At 45.5% G+C, this 15825-nt stretch overlaps 2 protein-coding genes across 5 annotated transcripts in view; one reads left to right on the forward strand and one right to left on the reverse strand.

The window, feature by feature from the left end:
- R3HCC1 (R3H domain and coiled-coil containing 1) overlaps positions 1-9768 on the forward strand; it is a 10995-nt gene extending 1227 nt beyond the window's left edge. For 2 of the 4 annotated variants that reach the window (XM_010562809.1, XM_010562808.1), the window contains 7 exons: positions 129-258; positions 1425-1562; positions 1842-3087; positions 3353-3525; positions 4827-4897; positions 5745-5840; positions 7894-9091. In XM_010562809.1, the coding sequence (XP_010561111.1) occupies positions 164-258; positions 1425-1562; positions 1842-3087; positions 3353-3525; positions 4827-4897; positions 5745-5840; positions 7894-8042 (1968 nt within the window). In that variant the 5' untranslated portion in view covers positions 129-163 and the 3' untranslated portion in view covers positions 8043-9091. Of the gene's footprint in view, positions 1-128; positions 259-1424; positions 1563-1841; positions 3088-3352; positions 3526-4826; positions 5044-5744; positions 5841-7893; positions 9092-9714 lie in introns of those variants that run through there. The other 2 variants (XR_774069.1, XR_774070.1) reach the window with 2 other exon arrangements.
- A 393-nt stretch (positions 9769-10161) lies between these two features.
- LOXL2 (lysyl oxidase-like 2) overlaps positions 10162-15825 on the reverse strand; it is a 41444-nt gene continuing 35780 nt past the window's right edge. Inside the window, exons 10-13 of the mRNA XM_010562807.1 lie at positions 13483-13598; positions 12857-12993; positions 11908-12019; positions 10162-10312 (exon numbers count right to left, since the gene is read on the reverse strand). Of these exons, the coding sequence (XP_010561109.1) occupies positions 10233-10312; positions 11908-12019; positions 12857-12993; positions 13483-13598 (445 nt within the window). The 3' untranslated portion in view covers positions 10162-10232. The remainder of the gene's footprint in view (positions 10313-11907; positions 12020-12856; positions 12994-13482; positions 13599-15825) is intronic.

Here is a 15825-nt window from a genome sequence, read left to right on the forward strand (position 1 = left end):
GGGTCAGGGCTGCAGCGGGGCGCATGCAGCCGCGCAAGGGGCGGGTTGGGTTTGCAGGGGGTTCTGGGCACCCACGGGGGGCACGGGAGCTTGCAGCCAGCTCTCCGTGTGTCCCTGTCCCTTCGCAGGCCTCCCGTCCGCTGCCACCCTGGCGCTGCGCTGCATGGATGGCGTTTTCCTCTCGCCCAACGAGGATGAGTTCGTGGGCAGGATCGCCGAAGAGCTGGAGCACTTCATGCTGCAAGGGCAGCACCACAGGTAAGTGCCCAGCCACGGCGGCGAGCGGCCGGGGGGTCTTTGCACGGGGTGACCCGCTCCCCGCTGCTGCATGCGGTCCCTGGGCGATGGCACGTGCCGCTCCAGGAGCGATGGCACGTTGTGACTCTTGTCTCGTGTTTTGCATCAGTTTGGCGGAGTGAAAACGCCGGCTGGGTTTGCGCAGCAGCATTTGGAGCCTGGCTGCAAGGTCTGGCTGGCTGCAGAGCTCCAGGCTGGCTCAGAGCATCCCTGCAGGCCAAGGATCGGCTTGGGGTTTCTGCCGTGCGCCCTTCTCTATTCATGCTCCTTCAAGTGGTTTTTTTTTTTTGATGCTGGTGGCTTTTGCACCAGCCACAGTCTGGCCTCGCTCACTAGTCAGCCTGACAAGTTATAATGAATAGTTTTGTAATCAAACTTTCATTTCCCCTCTCTGCTGAGGGCTTCCTGTATGCCGGATCCTCCTCCATGGCAGCAAACTGTCATCTTGGATTGCTGCATTGTTTTTCTTTGGCCAGGCTGGATCTAACTGGACCTAGTCCCTGATCCGGTGACCTTTGAAAACCTCAAGATGGCCAGAAAGAGGGTGTCAGACAGGAGCAGGGGTGGGATGGCTTAGTTCAACTTCCTGCCAGCTTGTAACGACCTTAAATATTTGTTTCATTGCTTTTTAAAAAATGTTTGGCAGAGAAAGTACCCGTGCAATTGTAAAATGCTCACAAGTGAAACTGGAATTGTAAAAATGTGTCTAAAAGCAATGGAATTGAATGTGGTGGTTATTCATCCGTTCATATTCTTTGAGTTGCTGGTTTCTGGAGCGCACTCAGACTGGGAGGAAGGGGACAAGTAACAGCCTTGTGCTGGTACTTTCCAGCCATTCCCAGAACGGATACAGGCAGGAATGAGAGTCCCAGCCAAAGGCCCCGGGACCAGGCAGCCCCAGCTGCCCCGCACTCCCAGTGCTACATGCAAAGAGAGCACGTCTGTCTAGACATCTAGGATGGAAAAGGGATTTTGGGTCTTTAATACCAGAAAGTCCTGCTTGGCTTTTGGGCTTGGATTAAACCCTACAATGGGAATGACTTGGGGTAGAGAGGGTGTTAAATTCTTGCTACGTCCCCGTCTTTTTCCTTCCTGCAAATTGATGCCCTCAACCCATCTCTTTTCAGAGTGCTCCTGTTCCCCCCCCTGTCCAGTCGCCTCAGGTACCTGATCCATCGGACCGTGGACAACGTGGATTTGTTGAGCAGCTTTTCTGTGGGAGAAGGATGGAGGAGGAGGACGGTCATCTGTCACTCGGCTGTAAGGTACAGTGCAGTGGATGTAATAGTGCTTCTCTTTCTATGGCCATGGGGTTTTTGTTCAAGCTTACAAGTACAAAGTTTGTGTGCTGCTTCTCTGCAAAGAGGAGGGTGTCTGTTATTGATAGCACCTTCCAGTCGTTAAGGAAGCAGAGGCTCTCCCCGCCCCCCGATCTGCTGATTTCTATGTGGATTTGGTGCTTTTCCTCCTCTATCTTTTGCAAATATCATGTTACTTGGGTTCCTCTGCTCCCCGCTCACATCCTGCCGTTCTTTTGGTCCCAGGCTGCCCAGCGAGACTGGCGACCAAAAACCCAGCAGCAACCCCCCGAGACCGCACCGACCTCCGCAGCCGTGGGGCCGGGGGGGCCGAGGCGGCAGGCTGCGGCATGGCGGGGAGATGCACGGAGACAACTCTCGAGCTTGCGTGGGGTCTGGCAGGATAAAAAGGCCACCCAGGAAGAAGCCAGATAAAGCGCTGTACATCCCCAAGGCGATGCGCAAGAAGGCAGAATGGGGGGAGCAGGAGAGCCCGGTGGCAGCTGGCACCGAGTCGGGTGGGAATATGGCACGGGAAGAAGAGATCTGCCCTAAAGCTTCAGTCGGGGATGCCCAGGAGGAGCTGGGCAAGTCTGAAGGCAGCCCAGGTGGTGTCTCCTTGGCCCTTGGCAAGCAACAGGAGCCTGGCGAAGAGTGTGTTTCAGGAAAAAATAACGATGACGCAAACAGCGAATGTCCTCCGTGTTGTATGGATGTCCCGTCGTTAGAGAATAGTAACGATTTCTCTGGGCAGGAAAGTCAGGATAAAGACTGTTCAGATTCCCTTACTTCTGTACACAGTAAAAGCCCAACTGAAGCAGAAGAGCAAGATTTGAGCTGCGACAACACTATTATACCAGAAGACAGCAAAATCCTGTGCCAACTGCAAGCTGAAGACCAAAACAGCCGGGATGCCGGTGTATTGGAGTGCGGCAAAAACTCCTCCCTATCAGAAAGTCGCGGCAATAACTGCTGTACGGACCCGGCTGTAGCAGAGTCAAGTGCAGCGTCGCTGGTGCTGGAAAACCAAGGAAAGAGCTGCACTGCTGCCAAGAGCCTGGAGAGTGGTGGAAACGTGTCACCGCCTGAAGAACAGGGCAAGGACTTTGTGAATGCCGGCGTGGTGGAGGGAGGCGAGAGTTTCTCCGAACTGGAAAGCCAAGATCAAGAGTGCCCCAATGCTGCCCAGGTGGAGCATACCCAATGCCAGAACCCTCTAGAAGCCCAAAATGAGCCTCTGGCCGCAACTGAGCCGGTCTGTGGTGCTGACCCGTCGGCTCCTGAGAACCAGAATGAGCGCTGGGAGGATGTTCCCGTGCAGAACCGCAGCGGGAAGGTGCCCGTGGCAGAAGAGGAGGACAAGGAGTGTTCGGGCTTGGCCGATGCGCTGTGTCGTGAGCTGCATTTGTCCACAGGCGATAAAGGGGAGAGCGCGGCCATCTGCGGACAGGGGAGCCTCGAGGACGACTGTACCGCAGAGCTCTTTGCAGAGGTAGTGTATTGCCACGGGTATTGTTGTGGGGAGCAACTTTGGGGAAAAGAGGTTGGCTCAGGAGTCAGCCCGAGGGGAAGGCATTAGTCCATGGGAGGAGAGTCCCTGTGCTGGGGCTGCCCCAGGTGGCTGCTGAACCTGTTGGCAGGCGTGTGACCGCAGAAGTGGTTTGCAGGGACCAAGGTGGGGCCCTGGAGGATTGCTCTTCGAAGTAACACCTTGTCTGATTATTTTTAATTATTATGGTTTTTTAAAATATTCTCAGATTGTGGGTTATTTAACCGTGAAGGACATAAGCATTGAGAAGATCAGCTTTGATTATTCCAACTACGGAGATGCACAGCTCAGCGAGGGGGATTTTGGCCACGTAACTGAAATCTATGACTTCTCCCCATCGCTGAAAACGGAGCACCTGTTAGAAGTGTTCTCGGATTTCCAGTGAGTACCTCTCCGAGAGCCTGAGCACATTGCGGGCCTGAAGGGAGTAGTATTCAGACTTGAATGCACAACAGAACCTGATTAAATTTAAATTTTAGTTTCACCTTTATGCCCTTATGTCTTACAGGCTTTCTGTGCCTGAAAGGACGTTTTCCTGCTGTTTGTGCATGATTTAAAACACAACCGGTTCTTCAGGGCTCTGTCATACACACAGTTATCTACGTGTGGGCTTATTCCTACTGCTCTGGCCTCAGTGAGAGTCTTTAGGTACTTTCTAGGAGCTTCGTTGTTATTGCATTCCAGTGCCTGAGTGAAATTACATGCTTACATAAGTCTTTGCAAGAAAAAGGGCTCAATCCTGCTGTTGGAGATAAGATTTATTATGTAAATAATGGGGAACAGAGGCCTGTGCTGAAGGGAATGACATTGGATTAGTAGCAGGACCAGAGCAAAGTTCAGCCCTTCATTAGTGATAAACGGTGTTGGTGCAGCTCTGAATCAGTCTCACTTCTGCCAGAGTGTGCAGATACGGTGTCTGTAGGCACCTCTCCTTGTTTTCCTCCCACCATCCTCCTCCTCCTCCTCCTCTTCTGACATACGTGGTGGATTAGATGTGAACACTTCACCTCTTCGGATCCCTTAAATTAAAAAACATGATTTACATTTTAAATAAGCTGTCTTATTGTCTGTTGTGTGAGTTTCCTCTAATGTATTTTTTTTCCACTTGCTGTGACAGTGAAACTGAGCTGAAAATTGACAGATCTAATCTGAGCAGTGGATTGTATTTTCTGTGCTGCAGGAAAATCTTGGAACTCCCTGCTCCCAAACTCACATTTTCCACTGACACTTTATTAGATTTTTTCACATTGGTTTCTTCACTCTAAGCTTTGTAAACCACTTTTATAAATGACTTGCTTTTTATTGTAGATGTCTGAGCAATTGGGTTGTGTTTATAGAGCACTACATAAATGACAAACAATATTTCGGTGTTACAAGACAGCCCCTGAAATTGGTTTATTTTGGCCAAGGGTTCCTTTAGAGAAGAAGGAGAGTTCTTGGGGACAGCTGCTGGGGGAATTGCACATTGTGGCCTTGAAAGGGGCGCATCTACTGTTCTTCTGTGCCTTCCTTTCCTTCTCTTTCCCCTCATGTAAAAAGGGTATAATGCTTTGAAAAGCACCAGCTGTCTACATAAAAATATTAACTACTCTTGATAACTCGAGGTGGCTGATGGGTTTTATTGTGTGTGGGTTTTTTTCTTTCTTATTGATGAATATTATTCTATTGTCTTTTCATTTCAGTGAGAGTGGCTTCAAAATCCAGTGGGTGGATGATACACATGCCTTGGGAATCTTCTCCAGCCTGTCTACAGGTAGCGTGACTCGATCTGTGGCTGTGATTCAGGGACCCACAGAGCTGCTGGGGTTTCTCTGCTCTTGCACGGTGACCCTGTACTGACGCGGTGGTTTGCAGCGTGTGTCTGTTGAGTCTTGCGCTCGGGCTAAGCTGTTGCCAAAGGTAGTCATGGTTCATCACATCTTTCTTCCTGCGTGCTTCAAACTTGAAAGGCTTTTAAGGCTTGAGAAGCTGGAATTACTGTGGTGGTGTGTGGAAACTCTGCTTTGCAAGAATAGCAGGTTTTTAATTGGCTTGGATAATAACCAGGGCACCTTTTGTATACGGAGCGACTCACGCTGCATTTCCAGAAATTAATCTGTTTTGCCAGTTCAGGTTTTTTTCTTTTGGAACCAGGCAAAAATTCCTGCAATCGTACAATAACGAGTGCTTGTGACCTCCTGGGGACCTTACACGTGCAGTTGCACACAGGTCCAGACACCAAGCCTCCTGGCAAACTGATCTGCTCAGGGCAAACACCTCAAGCTCAGGTCAGAGCCATCCCAAGAAAAGTTTCCATCCAGCAGCGTATGTCGTCCAAAAGCTTAGGCTCTTTTCTTGGGATTTAGTGTAATAATGACAGAGCTGTCTTTTTAAAATGTGTTTATATTTTCTTGGGAGTCTTCCTATGCAAGGAATGTGTGATATAAGTAAGCCTGAGGTGACCAGAATGAGCTTAGCTGTTTTGGTATGAGTCCCGAGATGATAACGCATCAGCTGCTGAAGCTCAAATTATTTGGTGGTGTTACACCATGTACTGATTTTTATGATTAAAGCCACCAATATTCAGTCTGCTAATTTCAGCAATCTTTGTTCTTTTGAAGCATCTCAAGCCCTGGGGCGACGTTATCCTTCTTTAAAGATCCGACCATTGATCCATGCAACAAAGCAGTCTAAAATCAAGGCACTTCAGCGACCAAGTAAGACAATCTTTTTTTAAATTATTAGTAGTATTATTTCTTGGTTTACCAGACTTCTGTATCCTGAGTGGTCATGATGACAGGTTAAATGGGGAAATATATATTAAGGACCAGTATTTATTTTGTTTGTTTGTTTTTATAGCTTTATTGACATTGCAGGACAGTGAGCTGTTGTGTAGAGTCTTTAGTAAAAGCCTGCAGATGCATTTTTTTACAGTATTTTCAGCCAACCTGTATCATAGTTATGTTAAAACTTACTGTGTCAGTAATGCTGGTTTCTGCCCGTTAGCAGCAGGCAGGAGTGGTTGGCATAGGTGAATGTGATGACAAAAACAAATTTGCAGAACAAGACTATGTTAGATTTTACTTACAGGAGAGATAACTACAGCTGTTACCTATGCTTAATTTTCAGTCACTCTCTCCTGCTATACAAGGGCTGGATCAAAAAAGCATCAAATCCTGTTGCTTTTGTTTTCTCTTCAGCTAAGTGGTTTGCTGAAATTCAGGCTTAGTCTTTCTTGTGTTACTTGCTTGTCTTGTGTGAAGTTTTAAGTGAAGAGTTGTATTGTTCAGCAGACGGGTGTAGCTGTAGCAGTGATTGCAGTAAGACAAAGCGTGGCAAATGCCAGTAAGTTTCTCTGCCCTATTACTCTGCGTGGTTAAAGATAACAGATGAGACGAAACCCACAGCAGTTACATTTTGTGGTTGGCATAATTTTATTCAGTATCAGGCGAAGGAAAAAATTGTTAAGCTTAGCCATTAACATTGTTCTATTTCTTTTATTGCCTTTTAAAATCATACTGTAATCAGTTATACTTGCCACAGTAAAGAAATGCCATGAATCTTGTAGCAGTAGAGACTTTGCTGAATGTACAACTATACTGTTATTTCTACCGTACATTGCAGTTGAAACAAATATCAGTATTACTGCTTTAAAGGGACACTGTCACAGTTAGAAGTTCCTGAGTTTTTAAGACTGCTAGATTTAAATGAAATGTCAAAGAATTGGATTTAGTTTTGCACTCCCCCCTTCATGTATTTTCATTCATGCTTCCTGATTCTTGTTGCTCTAGCCTATTGGCACACTTCTGAATCAGGTTATAAACTCCTTCTGGGGAACATTATATATAAACTCTGTATTCAGTTTAAGTAGCAATTTTTTTTTCCAAATACAAATTTGGATCTTAATTAGCTGACAGTGTCTCTTTTTTTTTTTCCTTTTTTTTTTTTTCTCTGAGCTTTGTCAAGAAAGAGTGGCAGTTTTATTTCCCAAGCTGCGGATGCTTTGAGTCTGCCCCTTTTTCTTTAAGCTGCTGATGGGCTGCCTTTATTAATAAAACTTCTGAAAAAGCAAGCAAAGCCCCCATTGCTAACTGGATAATAAATTTGCAAATGGTTGCTGATAAATGATTAGGTAATTGCCAAATCCAGACTTCTGTGGACTTGGTAGAGTTTTGGTGTATTCAGTTCTTGTAAGGTGAAACTGTAGCAAGCCACGTGTCTACCAGAAAATGGAGTTTACTGGCCAAAGGGCTTTTCCAAAGTGTCTGATAGATTTAGCTTTTTAAAAAACATGCAGATCTTGTTTTTCCTTGCTGCTTTCTAAAGATTTAGACTGCTGGTTTTGATTAGTCTAAATTGAGATCAAACTTGACTGTGCATGAATAAATTGGTTGGACTGTGCGCTTTCATTTTGTTCTCAGAGATGTGACTTGGTGAATTTTGCCAGAACAGTTAAGAAGCTGTTCCTGAAAGCAACTGGGGAACAATTCTCTCTTCCACTGCAGAAGAGGCCTGGAGCTTAATCATAGCCAAATAGCTTTTGAACTGTCATTGAAAAATCTTAAGTACAACTCTGGAGGCACATCTTTCTAAAAGAAAAGGCAATTTACTGGATAGAGGTAGAAGGACTTGCTCATGCTCCTGGGCTAATTCTGTAAAGGAATTAAGAAAATACAAATCAGCCCTTCTGTCTGCCAGTCCTTGGGTTTAGCCAAAAGACTGCTCCTGAACAAGCACTAACTTAATGATTTTTCACTCATTTTTACCTAGAGCTCCTTCACCTTGCAAAAGAAAGACCCCAGACTGACACTGCGGTGGCAAAGAGGCTGGTGACCCGGGCTTTGGGTTTGAAGCACAAGCAGCAGGGCGTCTTGGGCACCGAAATGCTCCTACCGGAAAGCTTGGACCAGGAGGAATAAACCATCTCGGCTAACAAAATTTGTATAGATGAGCATGGCTGTGATATTAAACTGCATGCAGAACAGTGAGTTGCCACAGGGATGTTCTCTTATGGATTAGCACCATCTTTTCTTTCTAAAATTGGGAAGGGAAAAAGTTTACTATTAATGAGATCTTGAGCTCAAGAGCCAAGCCCTGTGAGGGTTGCTGTTAGCTCTTCATTATGGAGAGCATCTTGCCCTACTCCATTTCAAAGTGTCTGTTATTCACTGGGACACTTGCAGAAAGTAAGGCTGCTTACAGAAAAGCCTGTTCTATAATTTTTACAAAGATGCCTTAGAGTAAGGGAATTGTATCTTCTTGGCCAAAATTCAGCTGTAAGCAAGAGCAGAGCACCTGCAGGAGTCCAAAAAAAAAAAAAAAGCTGTTTAATGTTTACTTTGCTGTAATGTTATTGTTAAAATATCCCACAAAGGTGGCAAGCATTGAATGCAAGTGAGTTTCAGGGTTTTTCCTTATTTACATAGTGTTTAAAGAGCCTGACTTGCTTTGTTGCACTGTTAGCAAGGAAAGTTGTCATACACTGATTAGGAAAAGAAAACCAGAACTTGCTGGTTGTGATTTGCCCAGAGCCTGGTGTTAAGAGATGCTGCAAGACACTTTGTTGTGGCAGCAGCAACAGAGCATCCAACACATCTCAGACTCTGCTTTTGCTGCACAGTCTGGCATCTTGAGAACAAAATGGAGTTTTCCAGCTCACAGTAGGCTAAAAACCTTTGCTAGGTGCTGCCCTCTGGGCCACTGGATAAGTGACAGAAATACTCTGACCAGGCATTAGCAAAAGACTTACTTCTGCATTATTTAAGCCTCACAACATCCCTGTGAGGTAGGTTATGGAGAGCACAAGTTAGATGCAGCCAGTCTAAATTCCCCCTGTGGATTGAAATGGTCAGCTGTAAGTATTCAGTTAACTTTAGCTGCTTGTAGAAGTCTTCTGTACAAACACAGAGGGAGAAGAAACTTCAGTACCAGGAATTGTGAACAAGGCCCTAAACTTTCATGGAGTAGAAATACACAAATGGCATATAAAACATTTTTTCTGGGTAAAACACTTTTATTCAAGTAGCTGTGTCTGAAAATGTGTAGCAATGTGTGTCCTCAAACAAACAGAGGAACACACGTAGCACCATTATGAATTTACCAAGTGTAAAAATCCTTTTAAAGAACAACTTACACAGGTGGATCTGATAGCACAGGTCCAGATCCCTGATGATGAAAGCCATGAAGTTACCTCTGTAAGGTACAGTGATGATACAATGCCTTAACTAAATTTATCCTTTAAAGAAAAGACAGAGTGAATATCCAGAATTAGCAGGTAATATTTAGATGTATGTAGAATCTATTGGGTGCATAGCTTACTGTGTAATGGAAATTCACAGTCCAGTGGACTCATCATCAGGAGATCTGCAAAGTCTTCTAGCTGTTACAAGGGAGGTGTAGCTTCATGGAGCCCTGATGCACTTGTAGAAAACAGTTCTGCATTAGCTGCTCCGCTTAAGAGATTGTGTTGGGAGTTGATTGTTGAATACAAGAGTTTCACTTCAGTATTAAATTACGCTTTATACTGTTCTGCCCAGAAAAAGCTGCTCCAATTATTTTTTCCCTTTCCTGTGTTTCTTTGCTAAAATGCAGTAATGATGTGGCAGTACTGAGGATTAGCTGTGTTCAAAAAGCAGCGTCACAAATGGAGGCGTTTGCTTCAATGGTGCGTTCAAGCTTGAGTCAAAGAGCTTAAAGATACCAAGATTAATGCCTTGAAGAAAGTGAATGGTAAAGGCATATTTAGGTTGCTGGTACCCAAACAAAGGCAAATTGTGCTTGCTGTAGCCTGGACCTACATCTGTGAATAAAGATGGCGCTGCAAAGTGGAGGGAGAAATCTTTGTGAAGAAGGTTGGAATGGTGAAGATATGGAGCCAAGTAGAGTTTAAAAGCCTGCTCCTAACTACCTCAGTAGTAGGGACTGGAGTTAAGACACACGGTGGTCTGAGCACCTAAACTGGGAAGGAAGGCATCTTTAGAAAATAATTTACCTTGCTAAATTTAGAGTTTGATTGTTTGCTTGATTTTCTTTTTTGTGCAGTGGTTAGGGAAATCACCGAAGCAGGAAACCTCGGTTCTTTAAATAGTGGGGTGGGAGGCGATGCCGTTCTATCGGGTGGACACCTTGTTATTTGTGAGTCCACTGAAGTGATCGAACTTCTGTTCCGTTTCCTCACTGAAAGAGCCACCTGGGGAGTTTACAGAAAGAGCACAGGGTTGAGCAGGAGGCAGCAAAGGCAGCTTGCAACACAAAGCAAAGAACACACTGGGGTTTTGTGTAATCTGCAAAAGATGCTGTGAAAATGAAGGGCTCAAAGCAAGTACTAGAAGAGCAAAGATTTTTCTAGGCTAATTAATTTAAGCATTAATTAAATCTTACCATAACTGGAACAGCCACGAGTCTGCAGGAGTACTACATCTAGTCTTTTATGTATTTGGAAGGCTAGACTACAACCTACCCTCAATTTCACTGCTAATCTTTGTTGCTTAAAAAAATTGGGCAATGACTGGCAGGACCTGTGAAATGCTCTCCTTGAGGCTGATGATAAGTGGGGTTTGTTCACTCTTCTTAAGTAGGACCATGCCTTTGCTTTTTGCTAGTTGAGAGACAATGAAAGCTAAACACATTTATTTCTAAATAGAAATATTTTCAAGCTCAGCTGGAGAGCCCATCCAACACTTCAGTGCCCATTCATCCAAATGAAGTGGGTTTGGCTTTTCTGAACTAGGTCACAATCTGAAGCGTGACATATGAGACAAGTATTTTCTTAAAAAAAAAAAAACAACAAAAACTTAATGAGAAAAATCAGTGGTTACATGGATTTTTTTCAGGAAAAACACTCTTCGAAGAACTTTAGCCAGCTCTGGAAATTGCCTTCACCACTGGTTTTATTTGGAGGTTGGCAGGCAGTTGCTGTTAAACTGTTTTTAACACAGAAAATATATTATCTTACAAAGCCCCCAACTTAATTCCATTTTAAAATGGTCTTGACAATTGATTAATGCAAATTTAAACAAGTTTGGCTCTGATATTTCCAAGACCCCCCAGAATTCCAAATGATAATGTTTTACACGTATTCAAGAAAATACTCAGTTTTCCATGACTTTCAAGGGACAGCAGAGCACTTTCATTTCTGGCTCAAGCAGAGGGCCCTTTTCCACTGCTCTACTTCACACACCCTTGTCCTTGTTTGCTCTTCAACAAAAGAGAAGCTTTGGGGTCTGAAGAGGTCAGTCCCAGGCTGGTAATAATTTGAGTCTGGGAAGAAGGTGTAGTTGTTTGCCTGGACCTACTCAGGCACTCTAAACAAGTTCTCAGATTGCATGAGAGCCTTCTTTATGTCTGACAGCCTTGGGAGGGAAAAATGCTTTGTAGAAGAGATACAGCTGGAACATCTGTTATCCCCATTCTACCAAGCCTGAGGCATTTCTTTCGGACCTTGCACAGAGAGCTGTTTTACCGGTGTTGTGCTTGCTGCTCCCGTAACCTGTACAACGCAGCACTAAGTAACGAGCTGCCCCATCCCATCCAGCCATCCTACTCTTTGCAACCTGTAGCAGCTTGACCCTGTAACGGAGACATGGCAGCATCTGCCTTTGAACAGTCTACAGCAAATAGCACCAGTGTAGTTTGGGTTCAGTATCTCATCCTTCCAAGCGCACACAAACAGCACATAAGCACGTTGCAGTGGAAGCACAGAGAATTCCTAGCAAGGAGCCAGCAATGCAGTCTGATCTATGCACAACAGTCATTAAACTCCCCCCCTGCAGAAGTCACTCTCACCTATGTGGCAGTTGTACATCCAGATACGCTGCCCATCGTACCGGCTCCTGCATTTCATCACGTTATTTGAATAATCGGATTCAGCAACTTCATAGTTTGGGTTGATGACAACCTAGGGAGTGATGGAGAAACACAGCATAAAGTTATTTAAAGGTGGACTGGATATAACACTTACTAGTCAGACTGAAACAGAATCAGCTTTTTCATTACACCATAATACTTTTTTTTTTTTTAACAGGAAAAACCTAACTCATTTTGCAAGGAGACAGAAACTACTTGATTAAAGCCAGATCAAGATCACACCTTCCCACCAAGATACACCCTCAAACACCTTCTCTACATTTCACACGATAGCAATGCAGACAAAAATAATTCCTCTTCCCTTCACTCCTCTCCAGTTTAAGTGGCTGGTTTTAGAACCAAAGAATTTCCCCCACTCCACCCACTTGCACAAAACAGACTGTAGGCATAATCTTAACTCCTCATGCAAACACCACAAGAATAGCGCTATTTAATCCGCAAGTGCAGCGAGTGTTGCTTACAAACAGCTCAAAAGCTTAGATCAAGACAACAGTGGGATGCTGTGCATATATATAATGTGACATGTAACACAGTGTGTTAACAACAGTAGCTGCACGTGGATTGTGTAGGACCATCAAGTATTAGCTGCACGTGGATTTCTTAGGACTATCATCCCTAAACTGTGGTTATTGGCCCTGATTTTTCACTCAGGGAAATATGTGATCTGGTAACACTTCGTTGTCCTGTTTGGTAATTCTTTATCTTTTAGGTATCCTGGGAATATAATCTCTTTGTAATTGGAAGTTTATAGCACTGTAGGAGGTGTACAAATAAACCAGTCAGTTACATCTTTGACATCCCTAATGGATAAGATAAAAGCAACAGCAAATTTCTCAAAAATGTCTCAAATCCCTTTTTTCTCCCATACCTGGAAGAGGTAATCGCCTGGTGGGACATCAGTAATATCGATCCACTGGCAGTCGATGTCATGACGGTACACGTCCCAGCATCCAACTGTGATTCCTTGTTCACCAAAATTGGCGCATTCGTACTGTTTTTGCACATCTAAACGATAACAGTTAAAGGCACAAAGTGTTACACTCCCACCCTCAGGCACATCAGAGCAAGGGCTAGTTGTTCTCCAACGCCCATAGATTATGATAAGCTACAGGCACAGTATTTTGGATGAGATTTAATACAACAGTGCCTTGCTCAACGTCTTGTATTGAAATACACATACGGGAGGAGCTGCCTCCTTCCACACCTCATCACCCCGAGGCATGTTTTGGAATTTCTCACTTTACAGGCACCAGAAACCGCACACTTGGGTTTTCAGAGCAGCTCAGAATAAGGATGTAAGGAGACCTCAGCATATAGGGCCTTCGGGGCTTCTTTTATACCTGTAGAGACCACTCCATAACCTCGGGACTGGTTTTCTGGCTCCTGTCAGGCCACATTCCAGCCCTGCTCAGGACTTTGACAGCATCTTTGAAGCCAGTCACCTGTATGGGGACAGCGATAAATTCCCAGCACAAAGGGCTCTGGCAAATATACCTGCTTCGCATTCGGTGTCTTCCAGGCAGAAACTGGCTTTGTGTCCTTCAGCCACCTTGGTTCCGTTGAGGTTCAACAGATCATAGTGGGTAAAAACCTCCATGCTGTGGTAATGCCTGCAAGGCACAGACGGGGAGAATTCTCTTTAGGGAAAACAGACACCTCTTTAAGTACCGGCTCTGAAGGGCTGCACGGTCTGGTCCAGCAGCTCGGGCACAACAACTTGGACGCGAGTAGCCCAGACTCGATTCTCTGTGCTGTTGCATCCCTCAGGCCAGGCATTCCACCTCCCAGCCCCGTGGCCGCGGGGGTAAATACACGACAACACGTGAAGTGCCGCGGACCAAGCGGCACTACAGGATGTAGAGTCAGAAACCGCAGCTGGGAAATATTCCCCTGGGCATAATCCTACATGGCACCGTCGCCCATGCTGCCTTCGTGCTGGCTCCTGGCCCGGGTATTTGTTTACACATCAAGCGCTAAAGCTCTTCCAGGGGAAAGCGTTGCCCCAGCCTTCATCGGAGCACGCTGTGTTTTATAACGGCAAAGGAGGGAAAAATCAAAGCCATCATCAGTCGGGTCATCATTTCTAGTGGCCCTGCCGCTTACCAGAATGAGAAATATTTCACCTGCTCCTTAACAACAGGCTGCAAAGAGAGCTGGGTGTACCCAGAGCAGCAACCCGGCTATTTTTATTTATTTATTTTTAAGAAGCAAAATGTAAATTTATTGGCAGAAAACTAACAACAGATGGAACCAGCTTCTCTCAGCACTCCCTCCGCTCAAATCTAAACAACCTGACAGCTGGGTTCACACATGATACATTTCATAATTTTAAACGGGGAAGTGTTAGTGTCAACTCAGCCTGGGCTGCTATCGGGAACGCTCCAGCACTGTTGGGCGCAGCAACAGTTCAGAGCGAGCATGCGGTCTGTGCTGCAGACCCCTAACTAGCCGAGTTAGACCACAGCAGGGTTTGGGTGATGTTGAACTCGGGAACATTGCCTTTTTCTAAGCCACACTGCTGCTTCAGCAAAAAATTAAGCCTGTGCTTCGGTCCCGTTGAAGTCCGTGGGACGAGCAGAACAGGAAGCAGATGGAAATACCTGATAAAACAGTCGTGTGCTCCGTGTGGTCGGGGCTGGGCACATAAATGCGGTCATGCTGATGCAACACATTGAATTTGATCTCAGCTTTGGAATCGGGAGTAAACCCACAGCACGAGCACGTGGCGGGCAACAGGAGAGCAACCGTGGGTGCCGAGAAATCGCTGTATGTGTACCCCAACTTTGGGAACACTGCGCTGAGACACAGCAGAGGTCATCTGCATAGCTCGACTCCGAGGAGTGAGGCAACTGTGCAGACAGGCCCTAATTCAAAAGCCATTGCTCTGGAGTTGAAAAAAAAAGAAAAGGAAAAAAGTGCAGAAATCCTCTCCTTTCCAGCTGTAAAAATAATCATGTCTTAAAAACTTCCAACCACCATTATTGCAGCATCACTGTGCACACTCCTTTATCTGTAAAGGAGTGAAGAGGGAAGGGGAGGAAATTTTTCCTCTGGAGAGTGGGTTTCTTCTTACCTCCTCCTGCCTTTCCCTTAAAAAACAAAATTTAAAAATTGCCACCTGCCAGAAGTTAATCACTTCTCACTCCCTGCTACAGGTTTTTCCCATTTTTGTTCTGCTTCCACATCAAAAGCCAACTAAACAAGCTCCTAGTGATGGAGTGAGGCAGCTAGGAAAGAAGAGGCATTCTGCAGTGGCTGAGCTGTTGACTTTAAGGCTGTCTCATTTGGCTGCCTCTGATAAAAGTTTGAGGTTCTCAAGTCTGACTCAGTTTCTGAAATATGTCTGAATCATTCAAAGAGGTGTTTACATTCTGGTGTTTACAGACTGGAAAGATTGAAAAGGAATTGAGTTCATCCTCCTCCGTATAAACAGAATCCAGTTTAAAGCACGCAGATGGTTCTTGGCCTCTTCCTGATCCTTTCCCAGTCTCACCTCACTTACGCAGCCTCTCCCAAATTGCTCCAAGTGCCCTCCTTTTTAACCAGCCTGCGACGTGCTCAAAGCCTTGCGGTACCCACGTATTCCCCCAGCCCCTTCCCAACCGGGCCAGAAAGGCAGGTACTCACACCGCACCGGTCCGGGTTTCCTCCTCCCTAAACATACCATTGCCTATTTACCTTGGGTTCTGTGCTGCCAAGGTTTCGGCTCTGCTTGCGCCTCCGACTGCAAACATTACAAACCAACCTGTCTGCAGGGTAAGCGGCCAACATTTGCCCCACACCGCGATCTGAAGCTTCGGACCAGTAGCACCGCAGCATCGCGACGCTGACGCAGTG

Source organism: Haliaeetus leucocephalus, unplaced genomic scaffold (genome assembly GCF_000737465.1).
Source record: "Haliaeetus leucocephalus isolate CR32 unplaced genomic scaffold, Haliaeetus_leucocephalus-4.0 Scaffold162, whole genome shotgun sequence".
Classification (NCBI taxonomy): Eukaryota; Metazoa; Chordata; class Aves; order Accipitriformes; family Accipitridae; genus Haliaeetus; species Haliaeetus leucocephalus.